Here is a 23,401-nt window from a genome sequence, read left to right on the forward strand (position 1 = left end):
GCAGCCAACCACAAACCTCCAAAAGTAGCCAACACTTACAACTGTGCTAGGTGGGGCGGTTAATCCCAGCCATTAATGAGGCTGAAGCAAGGGGATTAAAGGTTCAAGGCCAGCCTGGGCTACTGAATCCAAAGCCAGTAAACAAAGGATGTGACCTCATCTCAAAAGGAAATGCATAAAGAAGGCCAGGGGTACAGTGCAGTGCCAGCCTAGCATACGTGAGGTCCTCAATTCAGTCCCCAGCAACACACACATGCAGAGAGAGAGAGACAGAGACAGAGACACAGAGACAGAGCTAGCAAGATAGCTAGATAGCTAGCTAGCTAGCTAGCTAGATATAGATAGATAGACAGAGCAATTACAACCTGCCAGGCACTTTTTTAGTATATATTCTAATTCATTTAATTCTCAGAACAGCTTTTTGGGGGTGACTGCCATTAGTCCCCACTTTACAGGGAAAGCTGAAGTGTAATGAGAGGCGATGAGGTCATGAGGTAGTATCAGTTAGCTTTTCAACGCTATGACAAAATCCTCGAGATGACTGACTGAAAGGAAGACAGATTAAGTGGAGCTCATGGTTTCTGAAGCTTCAACCACCATGGCTTGGTCTTGTCACATTGGACACATCACTGTGAGGTGCAGATGTTGCAAGGTTGCTCACTTTATGGAGGCCTGGAGGCAAAATGAGGGAGCAAGGGTCCCGGGTCCCACTGTCCCCTTCAATGACCATACCTCTTTTTTTTTTTTTTTTTTTTTTTTTTTTTTTTTTTTTTTTTGGTTTTTTCGAGACAGGGTTTCTCTGTGTAGCTTTGCACCTTTCCTGGAACTCACTTGGTAGCCCAGGCTGGCCTCGAACTCACAGAGATCCGCCTGCCTCTGCTTCCCGAGTGCTGGGATTAAAGGCGTGCGCCACCACTGCCCGGCTTGACCAAACCTCTTGTCACAAGGTTCTACCTCCTCAGTGTTCTGCTGTGATTGAGTGAGGACTATGCCTTCCACATACAGCCTTTGGGGGACTGTTATAATGCGAAGCACAACCCCAGAAGAACTGGGGTTCAAATCCAGGTAGGACAGCCCCAGAGTGCCTGCATTTTAACCAAGGTGCCTAATCCGTGACACAGGAGCCACATGGTGGGCAAGATGCTTATAGCAGCCTTTGCCAGTGAAGCCCACCCCAGTCTTAGTCAGCGGCTGCTTCAGCTAAGTAGAGGCAATGTGGAATGGGGGCAAGAAGTGTCACAGAGACCTGGTAGCATGGGCCTGTAATACCAGCTCCTTGGGAAGCTGAGGCAGGAGAGTGGTCTATCCAAGGCCTGCCTGGGCAGTTGAGACAAGAGTCTAAAATAAAAAGTGAAAATGGGGCTGGGTATATCCTGCAGCAGTACAGCACCTACCTGGGTTTGGTCCCCAATATCTTGAAAACAAAACAAAACAAAAAGCAAAGGGGCTGGGGGCGTGTGACTCATGGTGCTGTCACTTAGAAAGGAAGGGCATCAGCGTCGAGTGAGCACTGAGCGCCTGTCACATCCTGGGCACTTTCTGGGCTGTCTTCCTGGCTGTCTGCAATGTTATGCAAGGTCCTGCTCCTCACTGGGTCTCTGTGTCCTCAGAAGCAAAGAAGCCCAGAAGATGCAGGGACTCATTGTCATTGCCATTGTTCTGCAGCCGAGGATGGAACCCAGGGCCTTGCCCAGGCAGGGCAAGTGTTCTGCCACCGAGTCACACCCAGCCCCCATCCTTCCCTTCTCTTCCTTTTCTATTTTGTTTTGTTTTCCCTGCAGTAATGGGAACTGACCCCAGGATCTTGCTGGGAAGGCTTTCTACCACTGAGCTACACCCCAGCCTTTTTGTTTGTTTGTTTTCCAGATGGGGTTTCTCTGTAGCTTTGGCCATCCTGGAACTCACCCTGTAGACCAGGCTGGCCTCGAACTCAGAGAGCCGCCTGCCTCTGCCTCCCGAGTGCTGGGATTAAAGGGGTGTGCCACTACGGCCCTGCTCTTACTTTGTTTTAAATAATTGATCTGAACAACACTCACCAAAGACATACCGTGTGTGCACACAAGATCCTCTACCACGTACCGGAGGCCACAGAGATGTCTGGGAGCTGCTTTTGCCTTTGTAAGACTCGCTGGCAAAACTTCTTTTCCGCTTTGTAAGTCCTTTTTAGTTGACTAGGGCATGAGCCCTCCCCTTTCTTTCCCTCCCCTCCCTTCCTCCTTGCCTTTCCTTCTTTTATTTTCTTTATAAATTCTCCCTACTGAGCCCAGGCTGACCTCAAACTCACAACAATCCTCCTGCCTCAGCCTCCCAGGTCCTGAAATTTCCAAGCATGTGCCATCACACTCTGCTTAAATAAGGGAAATGGTGGGAGAACGTGAAGGTTTTACCATTCAGTTACAGCCAGAGCATGACCCCAAGTTGACTCCTAGTGCGGGACGCCTGTCCCCATCTCTCTCCCTTCATCTCGACATTACTGTGACTACAGGCTACAGTCCACTTTGACTTCTTCTCCCCAGCCACTGGTACCCCGCCCCCCAACCTGTGTGTCCATCTTCCTTGTCTGACAAGTACAGACATTCATTCAGAGACGAACCCCCAAAGACAGAGGGTCAACACCACCCGGTGAGTGCAAGCTGGTCCTTTGGAAGCTCTGCTCTTTGCCCTAAAGCCCCACCTGGTACATAAGCGAAGACGACAGCTACACCATAGGCATCGTGACTCATTCCCCCATCTGCTGACTCGGGAACTGAAGCCTTTGCCCCACCGTGTAATTACTGGAGAAGAGGAAGTGCTTGAAGATAAAGTGACTCTTGTTGCTCATAGGAAGGGGTCAGAGCACACAGCATTCTATTTCTATTGTTGCTGGTTTATTATTTATTTTAGCCAGGGTCTTACTATATAATCCAGGCTGGCTGGAACCTTGCAATCCTCCTGTCTCAACCTCCTGGATGCCGAGACTGCAAGCCTGGACTACCATGTCCTTGCAGTACAGCCTTCTTTTTGGTGCTCTTTTGACCTCTGGGGGCTCCACCGGTGCATCCAGCAGGCACTGTGCCGGGAACGGAGCTCAGTGGGAGAGCACTCGTCCAGCAGGTACTCACCAGCTTTGCCGGTGCCTCAGCTGCCTGAACATCTGTGCTCAGCACAGCTGCAGGCAGGGTTGCTAGGCAAGGATCCACATGTGAGTGTGGAGGAAATGACACAAGAACTTCTTATTTAGCAGAACTGGGCCACAACAAGAAGAACCACAGCACAGACAATCTGTTCTTTAAAGAACTCTGTGCTATCCAATTCACTTCTGTAGTCTTAGTCTGGCCCAAGAACTTCCTTTTTTTTTTTTTTTTTTTTTTTTTTTGTACTCTAAGTTAGATAGAGGAAGAGGCACTTATCCCTTGTTCTCCCACCTCCTTCCTTGCCTCTGTTTCCTCTTCTCACTGTTTTGTTTTTTGAGACAGGGTCTTATTGTGTAGCCTTGACTGATCTAAACTCACTCTGTAGACCAGGCTGGCCTCAAACTCATGGAGATTCACTTGCCTGTGTCTCCCAACTGCTGGAATCTTGGGTGTATGCCACCACATCTGAAGCCTTTCTTAAAATACTACAAAAGTGCAAAAGGATTTTTGAAATAATTTTAGCCTAAGTAACTCTGACCACACTATCTGAAGTATTTCCCTGTCCATATTCTTCCTGTGCCCAAAATATCTCCTCCCAATTAACTAACAATAGTCTGCTTTTGAGGCTACGGCCAGAAGATACAAAGGCTCCTGGGACCCGGACACTAGGGATCCCTGCGGAAAGTTGTTCCTCAAAATCTGCTCGACTTTATTGCAGATAACAGAATTCTTGGCTGGACACAGACCACCCAGCTGATATCAATGTTTTCCATTCTTACTTGCTTGTACAAGTAAGGCCTAGTAGTATGTAAGAACTCAAAAGGGACAATTGTGGGGGCTAGAGAGATGGCTCAGAGGCTAAGGGCACTGAATGCTCTTCCAGAGGTTCCAAGTTCAATTCCCAGCAACCACGTGGTGGCTCACAACCATCTGCAATGAGATCTGGCACCCTCTTCTGTATACATAATAAATAAATAAATCTTAAAAAAAAAAAAAAAAAGGAACAACTGTGTCCCTACAGAGTGTTCTGGGGCCGCGGAGATAGATCAGTCAGTAAAGTGCACAAGGAAAAACAAAGCACGGGAGGTCGGGCCTAGAGCGACAGCTCGGTGGCCAAGAGCACTGACTGCTCTTGCATAAGACGCAGAGGACCCGGTTCAGTTCACAGAAGCTACAGGGTGGCTCACAACCACCCCTAACTCCAATTCCAGGGGATCTGATGCTCCCTGCTTACCTCTGCAGGCACCAGGAATACACATGCATACGCATACAGGCACATATACATACCACGTGGGCACCAGGAACACACAAGGCACACACACACATACATATGGGCAAAACCTTCATAAACACAAAATAAAATAGATAAACCAAAAAAAATTTTGAGAGGGAAAGAATAAGAATGAATATGTGTCCAGCAGGCCTAGGGAAGGAAGCCACCATGCTGGTCTGTATGCCATTAGGTTCTTCTCTGTTACCTGTAGTCAGAAGTGACCATGTCCCCTCACAGCACAGTCAGGGACCCATGCCTCTGCAGCACGCCACTTCGCACACTGACTACTTCCCATCCTTGAGATTAAGATGATCTAGATGAGTTAATAGGTTGACTCCCCAATTAACTGGGCTTGGGGTAGGTCATCAATGAATTTTCCGGGAGATGCTAATCAGGCCTTGTGGACTCATCGGACTAGGGATAAAGGAGACCAAAGTCACCAGGCAAAGCATGCCCAGACAGGTTAGTGATGTGCCCAAAGGCATGCATTTCAGGTGGCAGACCCTGGCCTGGATCCCTAGGCTCCCTCTCTCCTCCTGTTCTTGGCGGACTTGTTTGGAGCCACACTCCAAAATACCAAGGAAAGCTTCCCCTCCGCTCACAGCCAACTCCTTATGCCCCGTATGCCAAACCTGCCATTCCTATGTCACCTGTGAAAAACATCGACTTACCCTGTTTCTGGAAATTACTCTCTCATCCTAACTTACACATTTAAAAAAACAAACAGATTTTTCCTACAGAAAGAATGATATACCTCTACCATGTATCAGGTGTTATGTGTGGCTCTCTGCTGGGTGCTATTTAACCACAAGACCCCTTTCCAGGGCAGGAATGTGGGAAATGCTGGGAAGAGGAGAACCAGGGAAGAACCCAGGCTGGCCTGTCTGGAGAGCTAGTGTCTTTCCCACAGCACGATCTTGCCTCCCACAGATCTCTCCTGATCATCCTTGCTTTCCTCCTCAGCCCTCTCCGTGGGCACCGGGCCAGCAGGGCTTGATCTGAATTGCCAGTAGGGCTGAGACCCAGGGGATACAGTGGGGGAGAGATGGTGTGCAGGGCAACCCCCATGGGAGGCCCAGCTGGTGGCACTTTTCCCCTCACTGCCTCCTCTTGGGCCGATCCTCCCCTGCTCCAAATTCCCCCTTGCCTGTGTCCACATCACCGTCTTCCATTTCCAGAAACCTTTTAGTGCCTGTGCTGAACATCCTTCTTACCCTCAACAAAGGACAGCTTTGGTCCTTCCTCCCAATACCACTCTGTCCACAGTCACCAGCTTAGCTTTGTCTTTAATCCCACAGAGGAGAAGCAAAAGGCTCTCAGCTCAGGCCTCGGCTGGCCTGGTTTGAGGCTGTGTTTGTACCCGGAGCTGACTGTCTGTCTAGCTCAGGTTCCCAGAGGCCTGAGGGCAGGACTGTGTCTTCACATGCTGGGTGGCAGGTAGCGTGCTCTGTCAGCTCTCCATGAAAAACAAACAGCTGTCATGCAAGACAAGGAAGCTGCAAGGCTTAGGGAGGCTCCCGGGAGATTGTCCTGACCTCGGCGGACACCACCTACAGAGGCCATGTGAGGATACCCTGATGATGGGCTCCTTGAAGAACCAGGGCCAAGCAGTTGACGGGAACGTGTGAAGGCAGGGGGTGGGGAAGACCCCTTCTGACTTCATTGTGAGTCCTAAAAACAACCTGTGGTGTTCCTTTTCCCCCAAAAAATGAGTGTTTCTCCAAGGAGAGCTGGGGGCCCAACTAGGAAGCGAAATCATAAGTACCACGCTCAGATTGGGGTGGGGTAGGGGGGGATAAACAAGACCATGCTACATTCACCAAAAGGAGACAGAGTTTTTAAAAAGTATTCAGGCCTTGGGAAGAATTCCCATTATTTTCTCTCCTTAAAGAGCCTGTTTAGCTTTCAAAGCCCAGCTCAAAACTGCCTAGCCACCCTCAGGCTCCAGAAATTCACCCTTTCTTAGTTCTTGGTTCGTCCCACCACATCTAAATTCTAGGCCAGCCTGAGCTAACATAAAACTCTGTTGAAAAAGAGAAAGAGGAAGGGAGGAAGTGAGTCAGTTTGGTGGGGTTAAAGCTCTTCGGAAGCTTAAGGACTGGCTGGAGGACATTTAAGACGGGAAAATTGGGACCACATTGTCCTCCCTACAGTCCTAGAAGACGGCGGAGTAAACTTAGGCTTCAGAAGCTAGACAGGAGGACAGGAGACAGTAATCCCTTGGGGCCCATGCCTCCTGCTTTCTTGTGTCCTGTAGATGAACGATGGACTTCTCGAATGAGCAAAGGCCTGTGTGAATGTCCCTGGGCTTGGCCTGGGGAGGACATAAGTCTGGATCCTTTGGTGGTAACAAGTTCAAAGATTGGGCCACTGAGATGGATCTGTGGGTAGAGATCTGACATCCGAGTTCAATTTTGGGATAGAAAAAAAGAACAAACCTCCACATTCATGCTGCAGCACACACACACACATACACACACACACACACACACACACACACATGCACACATGCGCACGCGCACACACACACACACACACACACATATATACACACACACATCAATAAATTTAAAATGTAATAAAATTAATAATGGTGATATAATATTGTTTTAAGTTCATTTTTAAATTTATTTGGTGTAGATATGGGTGCAAATGTGTTAGGGTGCATGTGTGGGGGCAGAGGACAACTTTGGGGAGTCACTTCTCTCCTTCCACCATGTGGGGCCTGGGGAGTTGAACTCAGGTTCTTAGGCTTGGTGGCAAGCACCTTTCACCCTCTGAGCCATTTCACTGGCCCTTGATTTGGTTTTATTTTTATTTATTTTTTTAAGATTTATTTTATGACTTTTAGTTATGTGTATGAGTGTTTGCCTGTGTGCAGGTGTGTGCAAGGGCCCACTGAGGCCAGAGGAGGATGGCAGATTCTCTGGATCTAGAGTAACAGGCAGCTCTGAGTCCCTTGACATGGGTACTGGGAACAAAACTCGGGTCCACTGGAAGAGCAGTAAGTATTCTTAACAATTGAGCCATGGTTCCAGTCCCTGGTTTTGTTTGTCTTTTTAAAGAAGTATTATAGGAGCTGGTTTTGGTAGTGCACGCCTTTAATCCAAGCACTCAGGAGGCAGAGGCAGGGCAGACCTCTACAGAGTGAGTTCTAGGACAGCTAGGGCTACACAGAGAAACCCTGTCCCTCTCTCCACACAAAAAATAAAAGCATTGCAGGGCTCAGGAGTGAAGAGCACTTGGTGCTCTTGCAGAGGACCTAGATTTGGTTCCCAGCACTCACATTGCATGGCTCACAATGGCCTGTAACTCTAGCTCCAGGGCACTAATGTTCTCTTCTGGCCTCTGCCAGCACCTGCATTCAAAGGCACGGACTCCCATGAAGACTACACATACACATAATTTAAAAGATATAATAAATTATTAAAAAACATGATCCAAAATAATCCATTCTTTTTTTTTTAAGGACTTAATTATTTTTACTCATGTATATGAGTGTTTTGTCTACATGTATGTATACACACTGCATGCATGTCTGGAGCCTGCCAAGGCCAGGCGTGGGTATTAGATGCCCTGGGGAACTAGAGTTATAGAGAATTCATTGTAAGCCACCCTGTGGATGCTGGGAACTGAACCTGGGTCCTCTGTAAGAACAGAAAGTGCTCTTAAGTGCTGAGCCATCTCTTCAGGCCCAGTCCCTTCGTCCTGGGAAATTGATTATTTTAGCTATTTTGTTACAATGACAGAAAGCTGATGAGCATAATTTCATAATAGCCAAGCATGTTGTCCCTGACGGAGACTTGCTAGCTCCCCATGTAGCTGAAGCCATGCATGTGCTGAGAACTTCCTTCTGATACTTTCCCTGTCTGTGTCATCACTGTGGCTGCTGTTCCCTGACCGTCGTCCTCCCAGAAGCCAGTGAAGCAAAGTGCCCTGGCCAGAGCACAGCTTGTTCTTTCTACTTCCTAGGCTTATAATTAGGGGGTGGGAAGCTCATGGGATTCTGGAGATAAAAGGCCCATTGGGCTCGATGCTTTTTCTCATGGTTCCCTGAGCACTCATGGACATGAGCACTGAAGGGTCACCCCAGCCAAGAGCTCACCAGGGTTCACGGGGCATCCTTGTATGCAGCTCCCTGCTCCGCATCAGCATGTTTTCTGTTCTCTTTGCTCATTTCTCAGGATGTTCTGGTTTCCTCATTGAGTCACAGAGGTTGGGCAACTAGCATTGGGCAGTGGGGTCATGACCCTGCTTCCCAGGAAACGGTTCTCCTGCAAGGTCACTCTGTGGTCACCTGTATTCCAAACGTCTTGGTAGCCCCAAAGGCCCTGGCACTCTGGTGCATGTCCATACCCAGCTCCCATGTGGAGTTGCTGTGCTGGGCTCTGGCCAGGAGTGCAGGCCCTGAGGTCGTCTTGCCAAAAGGAACTACCGGACCAGCCTTAGGCTAGCCTGTAACCTTGACCTTGATGCTCTCTGCAGTGGAGTTCAGCGTGGCTCTATCTCATGGAGATCTGAAGATTGAATGTGATGAATTGTTTAAGTGCCTGGCTTGGCAAGCGTGGGCTGTCATCTGGGCCTATCATAGCCTGTGGATCCAGGGCAGAAAATCTTCCCTGGACGCTTCTCATGCCTCCAGCAGGACCTCAGAGCAGCTGGACTCTCTGCCTGGGCCTGGGAACAGTATGTAAAGTCACAGAATCAGACTTCACTGACTGATCTCTATAGGCAGAAGCCGGCTGTGGGACAAAGGTCTTGGTTCACCTACCTAAGGATCGTTTTACTTTTCTTCCTTCAATTCCAGGGATGATAGAGTCTACCTCAGGCACCATTTCCAGTCTTTTCCAGAAGAATCTCACTCTCCCACTCTGGCAAGGAGCCTCTGTTCGTGACAGGATGTGACTTGTGTGCCTGGGAGACCTGCAGCTGTGGCCTGTGGTCCGCTCCCACTCTCTCCCAAGGTGAACCACATTTTTATCCTGCTAGTCCCAAGCTGGGATCTGGGGCTTTATGAAGGAAACTGAGAACCTGAGTCCTCAGGAAAGCTCCCTTATCCTAAGCCTGCCTCCCTGACTACTCTCACTCCCCCAAAACTATCAGAAGTGGGAAGCGCAGTGGTAGACGGCTCACCCAGCACACTCAAGATTCTGGATTTCATCTCCATATTGAAGAAAAAAAAAAACTGGAAGGAAGAATGCCAGCTGGAAGCTCCTTGGGCCTCTCCCCATAGTCTCCTCTTGCCCAGATTGTGTGTGTGTGTGGAGGAGTGGAATGTCACCTTGGAAACTTCTAGAGCAGTGGTTCTCAACCTGTGGGTCATGACCCCCACACGGTCATATCCCTGATATCCTGCAATCCGATATTTACATTATGATTCATAACAGTAGCAATACAGTTATGAAGTAGCAACAAAAATCATTTTATGGTTGGGGGTCACCACAACCTGAGGAGCCGTATTGCAGGGTCGCAGCGTTAGGAAGGCCGAGAACCACTGGTCTAGAACCATGTTTGTCTGGCATTTCCCTGTGATCATCCTCATAAGGTCCACGGTGACGTTTTTCAGTAGCACAGAATGCACCCTGGGAAGGATGTGCATTTGTCCCCAGTTTCTGGGCCCCTGTGGCTTTTATCTGGGACATACACATTCCCTGTCAGCTTTACCACAAGTAAGTCATTCAGTCACCAGCCATGCCACCAGGAGTCAGAACTGGCTCGTCATACAGAGGGCAGCTGTGGGGTCCTGAAGCTGCTCCATTGTCTTAGTTTTTCTCAGTGATGGCATCAAACCCAGGGCTTTGAAGTGCCAGGCTGTTGCCTGGCTTCTGAGCTATCTCCCCAGGACTTTGTGAGGATTCTGTTTTTGTTTTTGAGAGAGATCTCACTCTGCCACCTAGGCTGGCCTCAAACTTGTGACAATCCTCCTGCCTCATCCGGTCCAGTGCTCAGGTATGTGCTGCCATACCTGACTGAAGATTTTTTAAAAATATTTATTTACTTATTTTTTATTGTATGTGCATTGGTGTTTTGCCTGCATGTGTCTGTGTGAGAGTGTTGGATCCCCTGGAACTGGAGTTACAGACAGTTGTGAGCTGTCATGTGGGTGCTGGGAATTGAAACTGGGTCCTCTGGGAGAGCAGCCAGTGCTCTTAACCACTGAGCCATCTCTCCAGCCCCTGAAGATTTTAAAATGAGCAAATAGATGTAAAATAATTTCCTAAACTATAAAGAACAGGTAACATTTCCAGATGATAATGATGATGACGACCATGATGTGAAAAACAGCTCTCCCGGTAGTCTTGAAAGTGATGCTGTACTTTCCAAAAGGGTAGGGAGAGTCTGATTTCCTTGGTTAAATGTCAAGTTCATCAAAGGCCCCCTCTGTCTAGGGCACTCCATTCTGTCAACAGGCTTGTCTGGTCCTGGCTGGATAATGCTGGGGGTCAATCCTGACCTTACTGGGGGTCGGGGAGGTTGGAGTATTGGTAAGGAAGTGCATTGTTCTAGAACCCCAAAGAGGCTTGGGCTGTTGGACGTTAGGTCAAAAAGACATTTGATGCTGAGTCTGTCCATTTCACAGATGAAGTAACTGAGGTTCTGAGAGGCACATAACTTCAGTCAGCAGTGTGGGCTGTTAAACAGCACTGTGCCCCAGGGGCTGCCTGGTCACAATGGTAAAGTCTGGGGCTTCTGAGAGATTGTGTTGTTACACTGGGAGCTGAACTGCCTCTCACACCAGACTTTCTGTCTCACTTTGCAGAGAAAAGCGGCCCTTGGCCTGCAGGGGAGCAGAAGGCAAACACACTTACTTGCCAGGAAGCCTTGAGTAGAGAGCAACGCCACAGGCCTCCTCCACTGCTCACCTTTAGCCCACTGCAGGGACCCGGGAGGCTTTCAAAGGCAGAGCTGCCAAAGCCGTAAATAAACTCTGCTTGCGCAGGTGCGAAACACTGGTGTGTCTTCCAGGCAGAGGCCCTGTGTCCGCACACAAACCATCCCTCTGAAGGCCACGCTTCCAGACAAGGCAGCAAACCAGATCCCAGCCCTCGCAAAGGCCAGGAGCCTTGTGGGAGATTGGGTGGGCAGAGTAACCCAAAACAATCGGTCCAGGAGGGAGGAGGTTTGTCTACAGACCGTGGATTTAACTCAGAGAACATTTATTAGGTGGTGGAGTTTGCGCTCAACCTACCCCTGGGGAGGGAACAGAATATATGTAACACTTGAGCCCCACTTTTCACACTAGTCACGGGGAAGAAAGGTAGGGTCTGTGCTAAAGGCCAGAGAGAACATGTTCCCGAAGGAATACGAATACTCAGGCTGCCCAAAAGGTTCTGAAGGGCAGAGAGCTTCGTGGTTGGGGGTGGGGAGGGAAGGGAGGGTCTTCTGGTGGCCTGGAGCATATTGGACTGCACCCTTTCCCTGCGCCTAGTCCAAGAGGGGCCTGTCTTCCTTCCTTCCTTCCTTCCTTCCTTCCTTCCTTCCTTCCTTCCTTCCTTCCTTCCTTCCTTCCTTCCTTCCTTCCCCTTCCTTCCTCCCTCCCTTCCTTCCTCTCTCCCTCCCTCCCTCCCTCCCTCTCTCTCTCTCTCTCTCTCTCTCTCTCTTTCTTTCTTTCTTTCTTTCTTTCTTTCTTTCTTTCTTTCTTTCTTTCTTTCTTTCTTCTCTCTGTCTCTCTCCTTCTCTCCTCCCCCCCCCTTTCTTTTTTTAAACTGGTCTCTCTATGTAGCCCTGGCTTTTCTAAAACTTGCTCTGTAGACCAGGCTGGCCTTGACTCACAGAAATCCACCTGCCTCTGCCTCCTTAGCACCGAGATTAAAGTGTGCATCAGCACCCAGTCAGGAGGGGAATTTTAAAGACTGCTCTGCCTCACAGGATTGAGTGTACTACACGTCCTCCTGACCCTGGGAAATGTAGCAACAGTGCTTCTACACCAGGGAGTCTCCTGGGAGACGGCCTTACACATTTCTGTAAATTGTGGCTGAGTTCAGAACGATTCTTTGGGCAAAATCACATAGTCATTAAGAAAAGCCAGGAATCCTGAGTCTGGTATTAGCAGTGCCATTTCAGGGTCTGGCTTTAGTCTGGACTTTAGCTCCATTCCAGAATCCCCTAATAACCGTGTGACTTTGTCATTAACCTGAACATCAATATCCACAGCTATAAAGCAAAGGTAACAGTAATCCTTGACTCACAGGCTCAGAGGAAGGACTGAATGAAGTCGGGTTAAGCCCCAGCTTGGCATTCTCTGCTAGAACGGTGACGTCATTGCTTTGTGCTGCTCTCTGTTGCCAAGGCCTGGTGTGGTGTGTGGCTGGTTCTCTTGCCCGACCGTTGATCAAATCAGTCAAGTCTGAATGAGTCCTTTCTTCCCTCAGGTGCCCTATGGACACCTCTCGACTCAGGGGTGGGGGTGGGGTGGGAGCGGACCTGGATGTCCTTTATGTAGCTGTTCTCGAAGCTTACCTGAGCTAGGGAGCTAGTGAGGACACTGGTGTTCCTCTGCCTTCCTAGGCTTCATTGGCTAGAACAGTTTCCTTATCAGCAGAGGGAAGCTCGGGATGGCAGCCCACAGCTCTGCTCTCAGGATGGGGAAGGCAGGAAGACAGAGATTCAAGCCATCTTTGGCTACGAATCAACTCTGAGGCCAGCCAGGATGACAAGACTCCCTCTCAGAAAAACAATAAGTAAATAGACAATAAATCCATGGTGAAGACCTTAAAAGAGACCAGTGATTTCTACTTTGTTGGGAGAGGAGAGGGTCCTCCATTACAGGGAACCTACAGACAAATAAATAATGCTTTTCATACAATAGGTGCCGGGTTCTTTTTCACACACTCAGGGATGTTGTTGTACATTACATTTTAGATGACTGCATAGTAGCTCTTTACTGGCATGCATTTTTCATGTGTGGATTCTTAGAATTCAATTATAATTACTTGCAGGAATGCAAGATTGAGTTTGAATTTAAAGAGGCACTCCAGAGGTTTGGCACCTTCTGTATCACATGAAAGGCACATTCCACCTTTCTTGGACCAGGGCTTCCAATGCCAGCCTGATAGACAAGCTCCCCCCCTCCAACCCCCCCACCTCCCCACCCCCGTCAGCCTCAGGCTTCCTCTTGACAAACAACAGCCCCTAGCCTGGGCTCCCTGTGGCCCTGAGAACAGAATGGAAAGATGAGGGGTAGGTAGGGTTGGAAGACCAGTGCTGCCTAAGCAGAGAAGGATGCTTCTATCAGAGTTTGGGAAATCAGGGTTCGGCCCACGGGAAGGTCTTTTAGGAAGGTGACGGTCCCGTCACACTGTCATCATTTCCACTGCACATGTTTATCCACAGCACATAGGAAATAGGAGGAGTTGGGACGCCCACCCCGTCCCATCTGCAGCCTTTAGAAAATGTGTTATTTGGTTTTGTTTAACATTTCAGGAGGTCAGACTCTTTCAAACCCCAGGAAAGGTTCTGGATGCTCATACCCACTCCTAGGACACAGCCATACTTACAAGACCATTGGGGCTTATCACACAGTTCCAGGAGGCACATCACCCTGCAGTCCACGTGGTCTCTGTGAGGACTTCTGGACCCCGAGATAGGAATGTTTGCATTTGAGGAAATACTTTGACTTAGTTTTCCATAGATAACTTATGAGTTCCAAAAGTCCCACAGGGCCTAGGACTGTGTTATTTCCCAAATGGCTATTGTTGGAACTCAGGTTTGGGAAGCATCCGGCTGCATGAGCTAAGGTGGAGCCTTGCAGGAGTACCCTGAGCTTCAAGAGGCAAGTGGAACCCAGAGACGAACACAGAAACAGAGTCTATTGGGAGTCAAGAATCCTTTCTGTCACGCAGTTTTGTAAGTGTGGAAGTTGCTCCCATCTCCAGTCAACATCTCCGAACGCCCTGTCTTCCGCCTGTACCAGCTGACAACACTCCTTTTACGCCAGGTCCCACGGGAAGGCACCTTTTCCTAGGCCATCCTCCTGCTGAGCCTTGTCACCCAAGCCTGAGTGAAAAAGCCCAGAGACTATTTACCACTTGGACCCATTAACAAGTGTCTCAGGGTAAGTGAGGAAGCAGCAGTCAGAAGGGAACAGAGGCAAACGACAAGTTAACCCGGGGCAGGGAGTCTAGGCAGTGTGTACCAGGCAAGGGAGGCAAATTCCCCAAATACCAGGATGTTGAGCAATATTCAAAGAATGAAATTCATTGCTATTCCAGCCCTTCCTCTCCCCACCCTGTACTCTGTGTCCCATCCTTTTCCTCTCAGAAGCTACTGTGCCAGTGACTCATGGTGCCCTGTGAGCTTCCAGTGCTGGCTTCAAGTCGGCCTCAGCTTCTACACACCTGAGCCACGGTGCCTGAGACGCCTTCAGAGCTGTGTCAGGGCGTAAAGATTTCTACATGTTCAAGTCACTCTGCTTAGCTATTTCATTCTGCTGTTTTGATTTTTTTTCTTCGTTTTGCAGTGCTGGGGACGGACCTAGGATGTTTTCCAAGCCGGGAAAGCGCTCTACCGCTGGATTATACCCCCAACAGTCCATTTTCTCCATTTTAGTTCTTCGTTTTTGTTTTGCTATAGTTTCTACTACGGTTCTAGGTTCTAGGGCCTTGCACATACCAGGCAAGCATTCTGCTTCTGAGCTAACCCAGCCTCTCAGTTTGTAAAATTAATACATCTGACCAATTGTTATGGAGCTCTAATTAGGATAAAAGGAGATGGGGAAAATTTAAATGTACTAGATCCTGGTAGATAGAAAAATATACAAATGAGATTTCAATTCTGTTTTTAAGGAGATTGCTGTCTACCAAAGACAAAGGACACACAAAAAAAACCATGGCACCGGGTAGAACTTACACACGTATATGTTTGCCCTGGCTTAGTGACTCTACCGTGCAGCAAGCAGCTTCTAGCTGGAAGTCAGACTGAACAAGGAAAATGCTTCCCCGGTGGGAAGAAGACGTGAGAAGAGCCTCAGAAGAAGAGAAGGGGATCACATTCAGAAGAGCAAATACTTTTTGTTGGTAAGAACCTGAGAGCCAGGCAGTGGCGGCACACCTTTATTCCCGGCACTTGGGAGGTAGAGGCACATGGATCTCCGAGTTCAAGGCCAGCCTTGTCTGTAGAGCAAATTACAGGACAGCCAGGGCTGTATAGAGAAACCCTGCCTGGGGGAAAAAAGGAACCCGAGAGAAGGGGCTGGAGCAATGGCTCAGTGGGTAAGAGCACTGGGTCTCTTCCAGAGGACTGGGTTGGATTCCTAGCAGCCACGTGACAGTTCAGAACTTTCTGTAACTCTAGTCCCAGGGGATCACACACATTCTTCTGGCCTCTGCAGGCACCAGGTATGTATATGCACACAGACATACGTGCAGGCAAAATATCCACCTACCTCCGCACATACACATACACAAGAACATGGAGAAATAGAGAGACAGAGGGTGAAAAACCAGAGTAGGGACAGCTAAGCAGATGACGTTGAATGGCAGACTTAAGAGTGATCTGGGGATCTGGCTCAATCAGTACAACACTTGATGTACAAGCCTCAGGACCTGAGTTCCATTCCTAGCACCAGCATAAAAAGTCAGATACATCCTGTAATCCCAGCTCTGGAGAGATACAGACAGGGCAATCCTGGGGAGCCTGTCTACCCTGTCAATCTAGCCAAACTGGAGAGCTCCAGGGTCAGTGAGACACCCTGTCTCAAACACCACAGTGGAGGACTGGAGAGAGAACTCAGTGGCTAAAGGCACTCACTGTTTGTTCTTCCAGAACCTTAGTTTAACTCTCAGCCCCCATGTCAGGAGGCTCACAACCACCTGTAACTCCAGCTCAAGGGGATCAAATGCCTCTGGCCTCCACGGGCATCTGCACTCATGTGGACATAGCCATACTCAGACATACATAGAATTTTTTGTTTTGTTTTGTTATTTTGGACAGGGTCTCTCTGTGTAGTCCAGGCTGTCCTGGAACTCACTCTGTAAACCAGGCTGGCCTTGAACTCACAGAAACCCACCTGCCTCTGTCTCCTGAATGCTGGGATTGTAGGCCTGTGCCACCATGCCCAGTCAACATACACATAATTTTAAAAAATGAAGACAGGACAGGAGAGGTTGGCTCAGATGTTAGGAGCACTGGCTGCTCTTGCAGAGGACGTGGGTTCGGTTTCCAGCAACTACTTGGTTGTTCACAACTGTCTATCATTCCAGTTCTGACACCCTCTTGTGGCCTCCATGGGTTTTATATGCATGTGGGGCATGCATACACATGCAAACACTTATGCACATAAAGTAAAAACAAATACAATCTTCTAGAAATAATACAAATAAATTATTAAAAACAAACAAACAAACCAAGGTGGAGGGAGACTGAGGAAGAAATCCAGTATTGATCAGACATCCAGTGTTGACCTATGACCTCCACATGTATGTGCATGGGTGCGTGTATCCACATAATTCAAACATATATACATATATATGTATAAACATATATACAACAGAGAGAGAGGAGAGGAGAGAAGAGGAGAAGGGAGGGGAGAGGAGAGGAGAGGACATGGGGAGGTCTGGGACTTTTAGGGAATCAATTAAGGGTGCACGGTGTGTATGCATGTTTGTTTGAGACGGGATGTTTCTACGTAGCCCAGGCTGACCTTGAACTCACTCTTCTCCTCTCTGTGAACTGGAATCACACGTATGTAGCAGCATGCCCGGCTTTATTACAGACTCCAGAGTAGAGGCAGTAAATGCTTACATGCTGATCGTGATGGCGGATCTTAGAAAGACTGATTAGATCATTCTGTGAAGGTAAGATTGGAGAAAAAATCAGAAAAGCTGGTGGAAGAGACTGTAGAAGAGGGGACTTCTACAGGAACCATTCCCAGAAAGCTACTTCTAGCCAAATAAACTAAAAGAGGCCTTGACTGATGTTCTCAACGGTCCTCAAGACGGATTCTCTTCCAGAGAACAGGACCGTGTGGCTGTGAGGAAAAGATTTTGAGATCAGACAAACCGAGGTTTAAAGGACAGACAGTGCGGGGGACCGACCTAGGATGTTTTCCAAGCCGGGAAAGCGCTCTACCGCTGGATTATACCCCCAGCAATCCATTTTCTCCATTTTAGTTCATCGTTTTTGCTTTGCTATAGTTTCTACTACAGTTCTAGGTTCTAGGGCCTTGCACATACCAGGCAAGCATTCTGCTTCTGGGCTAACCCAGCCTCTCAGTTTGTAAAATTAATATATCTGACCAATTGTTATGGAGCTCTAATTAGGATAAAAGGAGATGGGGAAAATTTAAATGTACTAGATCCTGGTAGATAGAAAAAGATACAAATGAGATTTCAATTCTGTTTTTAAGGAGATTGTTGTATATGAAATGGAGCCATCATATTCTGATTTTTTGGTAAGGGTTAAATGATATAAAGTCTGCTAAGACACCAGGGATGGGTAAGTGATTGATAATCACTGTTGGCATGACAATCTTGATTTCATGATTCATGTTGTGGATATGTGTATGTAGAACTAGAGTTAAGGGCTGATGAGGCGCAGTGTCAACATGCTTGCCTGGCATGTATGAGGCCCTGTGTTCCATCTCCAATGCTGAGAACCATCTCCACTACAACTGTCTCCCTTATGGACCGCTGGTGGAGGGCAGGAAGCCCCCCTCAGTTAGTTTCCTGTACCAACGAGGCAACCGATAACCACGAAAGAAATGGATGGCACAGTAGGCGCGGAGTGAAAATTTTCAGTAAGCCTAGGAGGATCTGTCTGTCCCCAAGAAGAGGATCTGATATTTTCTTGCTCCATGTGCTCCTTCTACTCCCTAGCATGGTCACTCTAAGTTGGCAGATGTGATGAGAAATACCAAGGGATGGACGAGTCTGTCCTAAAAACAGGACATGAAGTCCAGCTCCAGAAAACATTTAGTGCTCACTGTTCCTGTAGGTGTTAATCCCAAGTCACCAAGATCTGTTCGTAACTGGACAATGTCCATGATGCAGCTGTATTTGCAGAGAGACTTCCTGATATCTAGCTGGCTGCCTTCAGGGTAACCTTGGTCTAGCACAATGATTATCAACCTTCCTGATGTGGCACCCCTTTTATACGGTTCCTCATGTTGTGGTGACCCCCAACTATAAAATTATTTTTGTTGCTATTTCATAACTGCAATTTTGCTATTTTTATGAATCGCAATGTAAATGTCTGTGTTTTCCAATGGTCTTAAGCGACCCCTGTGGAAGGGTCGTTCAACCCCAAGGGGGGTCACAACCCATAAGTTGAGAACCACTGTTCTAGACCAAGACCTGGGTTTGTGCAGTGGGGGCCTCAGGAATATATTCTAGAGATTCCGCTGTATGTGAAAGCTATACCTAGAAAAGTCAAAGCATTTTTCTAGAGGAAGCCATTTATCAAGGAATATTTGGTGTTAATTCAGTTTTTAATATATCAGCTGTCTTCTATGAAATTCTTGTGGGCCCATATACTACTAGGTCATTGGTGAACAGTTTAGCTTCTCAGACCTACTGCTGATCCACTAGGTAACTAACACCCCTGCAGGGCCTAGGAGATAGGCAGCTGTAGATGCACAGCCTTGGTTCTTGTGCAAATGAAGCTCAGACCATCCCCCTGCCTTCAGGCCTAGTAGCACTACAGAGCTGTTGACTGAGAAGAACAGGGAATTTTGCGTAACCAGGTTCAGCAAGGACTGGGGCAGAATTCCTGGCCAGAGCAGAGTCATGTGGCCAGAGAGAAGAGAACAAGGAGAGTTTCTGTAGGAGGTAGGCAGAGCTGTGTGGTCTGAGAGAAGAGAAGGAGCAGAGTTTCTTACAGCCAGGGGTAGGGAGCAGGAAGGAAAGATGGAGGGTGACAGAACAGAGGACAAAGATGAGGTCAAAAGCGTAAGCTTAGTTAGGACTATGAGAAGACAGGGAAAGTAGGTAAAGAGAGGAGCTGAATGTGAGGACGGACCTGAAGCTGCATAGATAGAATTTTGTCTTAGAAAAATAAAGTAAACCGATGAAAGGGCATGGTGCACCTAGATTCTTTTCCCTCAGATAACCCCACGCCAGACTTAGCGTCTTCCCCAGGACCCTGGGAGGGATTTTCTCAGGGCAGGCCCTTGGGGAAATTCCATTAGGTTTGAAAGGAGACAGTGAAAGCTAACACAACAGTTACCACACCGCAGAGTTTGGGACCCCCTCTTCAGGTTCCATCTCCTGTCCTCCCCCACAACCTCCTCATCCCCTCAGGACCAGTGGTGGAGACTGAGCCCAAGGCCTTGACAAATCCAGGCTTTCTTTTCTCAATTCTTTGCCTGTAAGTGAGAAACCTCAGACAGTCCCATTTCCCTGCTGCAGGGTCTTTTACTCAAGGCATCCAAAGTTTTCTGTGTAGTCCTGGCAGTCCTGAAACTTGCTCTGTAGACCAGGCTGGCCTTGAACTCACAGAGATCCTCATGCTTCTGAGTGCTGGGATTAAGGCATGAGCCACTACCACCCAGCTCTTTTTGTTTTTCTACTGGCATTTTATCATGTTGTATCTGTCAGTTATATACACATTATGTATTATAAAAACATTTTATCTATAAACATGAATATCGATCTTAATAATCCTATAAACATAGACTCCAAATTCAGCATTACTCTTCTGTAAATGATAAGTTTTTATCTTAATTATTTTATAATGCACATATACACAGGGCCGGTTAAGTTTTAAAAGGAGACAGCCTGCCGATAGCAAGCTCAGAAGCCGCTGAGGATGGATCCCCTCCTTCATAATCCCCTGGACCCTGTGTCCATTTTTCTGAGTAATACCTATGACTAGAGAACCATTACAATCTGAGGTTTATCTCTGAGTCTAGGTGGAGACATAGCAGTCCAACCTGTCCAAGATTATAACATTACATGTCACTGTCCCTCCTCAACAGTTACATTAAGCTGCTTGCCTGCCTTCTCCCCGTCCTTCCTTCCTTCCTTCCTTCCTTCCTTCCTTCCTTCCTTCCTTCCTTCCTTCCTTCCTTCCTTCCTTCCTCCCTCCTCCCTCCCTCCCTCTCTCCCTCCCTCCCTCCCTCCTCCCTCCCTTCCTTCCTCTCCCTCTTTCCTTCCTTCCCTCCCCCCTTCTTTCTCCTTTCCTGTCCTCTAGTCTCTCTGCCTTTGGTTTTCTTTTAGGAGGGAATGAGGATGGTGATACAGGATCTTAATCTGTAGCCCAGGTTGCACTTGAACTTGCTATGTAGCCCAGACTGGCCTTGAACTGGAAACAAATCTCCTGCCTCAGAGCCCCAAGTGCTGGGATTACAAGTGTCCACCACAGTGCCCAGCTCTGACTGCTCTTGGAAATCTCCTGGCAGTCTCCTTGTGTCCTACAATTAAGCAAGTATTCACTTTTTGAGATTATAATGAATTCCATCTCTAATTTCTAAGTGAACAGATGACCAAGAGACTTAGGACCATCAGGCAATATGGGCTATACAGTCAGGGAAGGCTTCGGGAGGAGGTGACATTGAGGTGTGCTTCAATAGACTTGGATAAGAGGATTCAGATTACAAAAGCTTAGAGTAAGTTGCAAGTTCAAGATGGCAGAGAGGTCACAGGCATGGCACATGTACAAGCATGGTGGCACCCATGTGTCAGAGCCTGGGCCCTAAGTACAGGGCTAGGAGGACAGGTATGTAGATGGACAGAATTGTTTGGACCAATTGGAGGCCCAGAGACAGGAACCCTTGAGCTGTTAGTCTCTGTCAGCGAGGTCACCACACCCCATCTGTCCTCTTGGCTCTTCTTATATTCCCAGTGCCCACAGGAGGCCTGCAGGGAGACTACTGCCACAACAGACAGGGAGCTAGAGAGTCTTCCTGTTGGGACAGTGTGGCAGAGGCTGCGTGACCCTCCACAGCTCCTCCGACCATGAGGCTGAGCTGAGACACTGCTCTGGGTGGAGAAGGGACTGCATGTCCCCATTCCTCTGACAGGCCTCTGTGCCACAGCTTATTTTAACAGAGGTAATGGGGGCTGGGGATTTCCAACACGCACGAGCACCTGGATCCCAGCACAGCAAACAACAGCAAAACACCTCAAGAGGAAAATGGAGGTGTAGATATTTTTCCCCTTGGAAAAAAAAATCAACTCTTTTTTTCTGGGCAGGGAGATTGTTGCTTGTAATTCCAGCATTCGTGAAGTTGAGGCAGGAGGATCAGTGGTTCAAGGCTAGCCTCAACTACGTAGGGAGTCTGAGGCCAGCCTTGGGGACATGAGATGCTGTCTCAAACCATTTTTGTTGGTCTGGCAAGATGACTCGGTGGGCAAAGCTCTTGCTGTGGGAAATTGACAGGCTGAGTTTAATCCTGGGGACTCAGGTCAGAGTGGAAAGAGGAGCCCAGTGTGCACATCCTTCAGTCCTAACACTCAAGATGCATAGTCAGGCGGATCTCTGTGAGTTCAAGTACCAGACTAGTCTACAGAGTGAGTTCCGGGCTAGCTGGGGCTGCATAAGGAGACCCCGTCTCAAAAACAAACACACAAACAAAACAAAAAATCAGTAGGAGAGAACCAACACCACAAAGCTGTCCTCTGACCTCTACATGTATGTCACGGCATGTAAACATGTACTTGCATGTGCGCAGACATACTATAACAATTTACATTTTTGTTTTGTTTTGTTTTTGTCCCTGGGGCTAGAACCCAGGGCAAATGCTCTGTGACCAAGCCCAGTGCCATCCTTTCCTCCTTTTCGTACACCCACCAAGAACGTCTGTGAGGAGTCTGTCTCCTCTCTCAAAAGAGTGTGAGCCATGTCTCCCTTCCCCTCTGTGTCGTCTCGGAGCCGTGTTCTCAGTGAATGCATGGCACACAACAGAATTCTTGTTGAGTCTGATGAAAAGTAACCAACGGGACCGCTGACAGGGCAGGGGACGACACCCTCATGCATGCTCCCCCGCCCTGCATGCTCACAGTCCTGCACTTGACCCTTGCAGCAAGCCTGTGGGGCAGGGCTGCTGCTAGTTCCATGTCACATGGGAGAAAACTGAGACTAAGGTTGAGGAACTTGCTGAGCTCACACCAGAGGTGGGCAGGTCCCAGTGTGAGTCACCTGAGATCAGAAGCGAGGAGGAGGCTCTGCTCCTTTTTGGTGTCCCTGAGACGGCAGCAGAAGGGTCCGATGGAAGGGGAGCGAGACACAAGCCTGGAGTCCCGTGTTCAGGACCCCGGTCCTACCCAAGACTGATGACTTCGGGTTAGGCCCAAGACAGAAGGGAATTTCTCACCCCCCTCCCAGCTCCATGCTGGCAGAGTGCTCTGGGGACCCTACCTTTAGGCACCCACCCCTCCCTTTTCTCTCCTCTCATCCCTTTTTATTTCCCCTTTCTTCTTTTCCTTTTTCCTTTCCTTCCCTATCTTTCTTTCTCCACTTTCTTTTTCCCCTCCTTCATCACCCCCATCCTTTTTTAAAGAAAGCAGTAAATACCTGAAACACAGTTTTGGAAAAAAGGAGTCCTCAGTTATAATTACAGGCAAAGAGGGCCACTGCTCGTTCCATGCTGGGAAGCTGCTTCTAAATCCAGACTGAAGAATGAGGCTTCCTGCAATCACCCTCCATCCCTTCCTCCATCCCTGCAGGGCTGGGGCGGCCTGTAGGATCAGGCTCCTGGAGAGGCCCTGACTCAGCCTCACCATGGCCCAGCACCGGGAGCCTGGTCCACTTACCCAAGTGTACAGGGGAGGAAAGGGGATTGGTGTTCTGCTTAATGTTGTGGAGGAGAAAGAGGAGCTTCTGAGATATGTGTGAAGAGCTACGGTGCCTCTGAAACATTTAAAAATCCAAGCCAGGTATGATAGCACACTCTTGAGATCCCAATGCTCAAGCGACCAGGCAGGAGAATCATGAGTTCAAGGCCATCCTAGGCTGCAAGTGAGACCATGTCTCAAAGAGAAACAAACAAGTGAAAATAGATTTCCTTTCATACTGGCTGAGGTAGGAGTCAAGGCCTTGGTTCTGGAAGGGAAGGAGGGATGAGGGTAGACTAGGAGGG

General features: G+C 48.4%; 1 protein-coding gene across 2 annotated transcripts in view; it reads right to left on the reverse strand.

Annotated features, from left to right (window-relative positions):
- Positions 1–23,401, reverse strand: part of Ninj2 (ninjurin 2) — a 104,907-nt gene that overhangs the window by 35,817 nt on the left and 45,689 nt on the right. The window contains exon 1 of one of the 2 annotated variants that reach the window (XM_037204190.1): positions 2,037–2,148. The exons of the other annotated variant lie outside the window; for it this stretch is intronic. Within the exon in view, the coding sequence (XP_037060085.1) occupies positions 2,037–2,045 (9 nt within the window). The 5' untranslated portion in view covers positions 2,046–2,148. Of the gene's footprint in view, positions 1–2,036; positions 2,149–23,401 lie in introns of those variants that run through there. 2 annotated transcript variants of the gene reach the window in all.

Source organism: Peromyscus leucopus, chromosome 3 (assembly GCF_004664715.2).
Source record: "Peromyscus leucopus breed LL Stock chromosome 3, UCI_PerLeu_2.1, whole genome shotgun sequence".
Classification (NCBI taxonomy): domain Eukaryota; kingdom Metazoa; phylum Chordata; class Mammalia; order Rodentia; family Cricetidae; genus Peromyscus; species Peromyscus leucopus.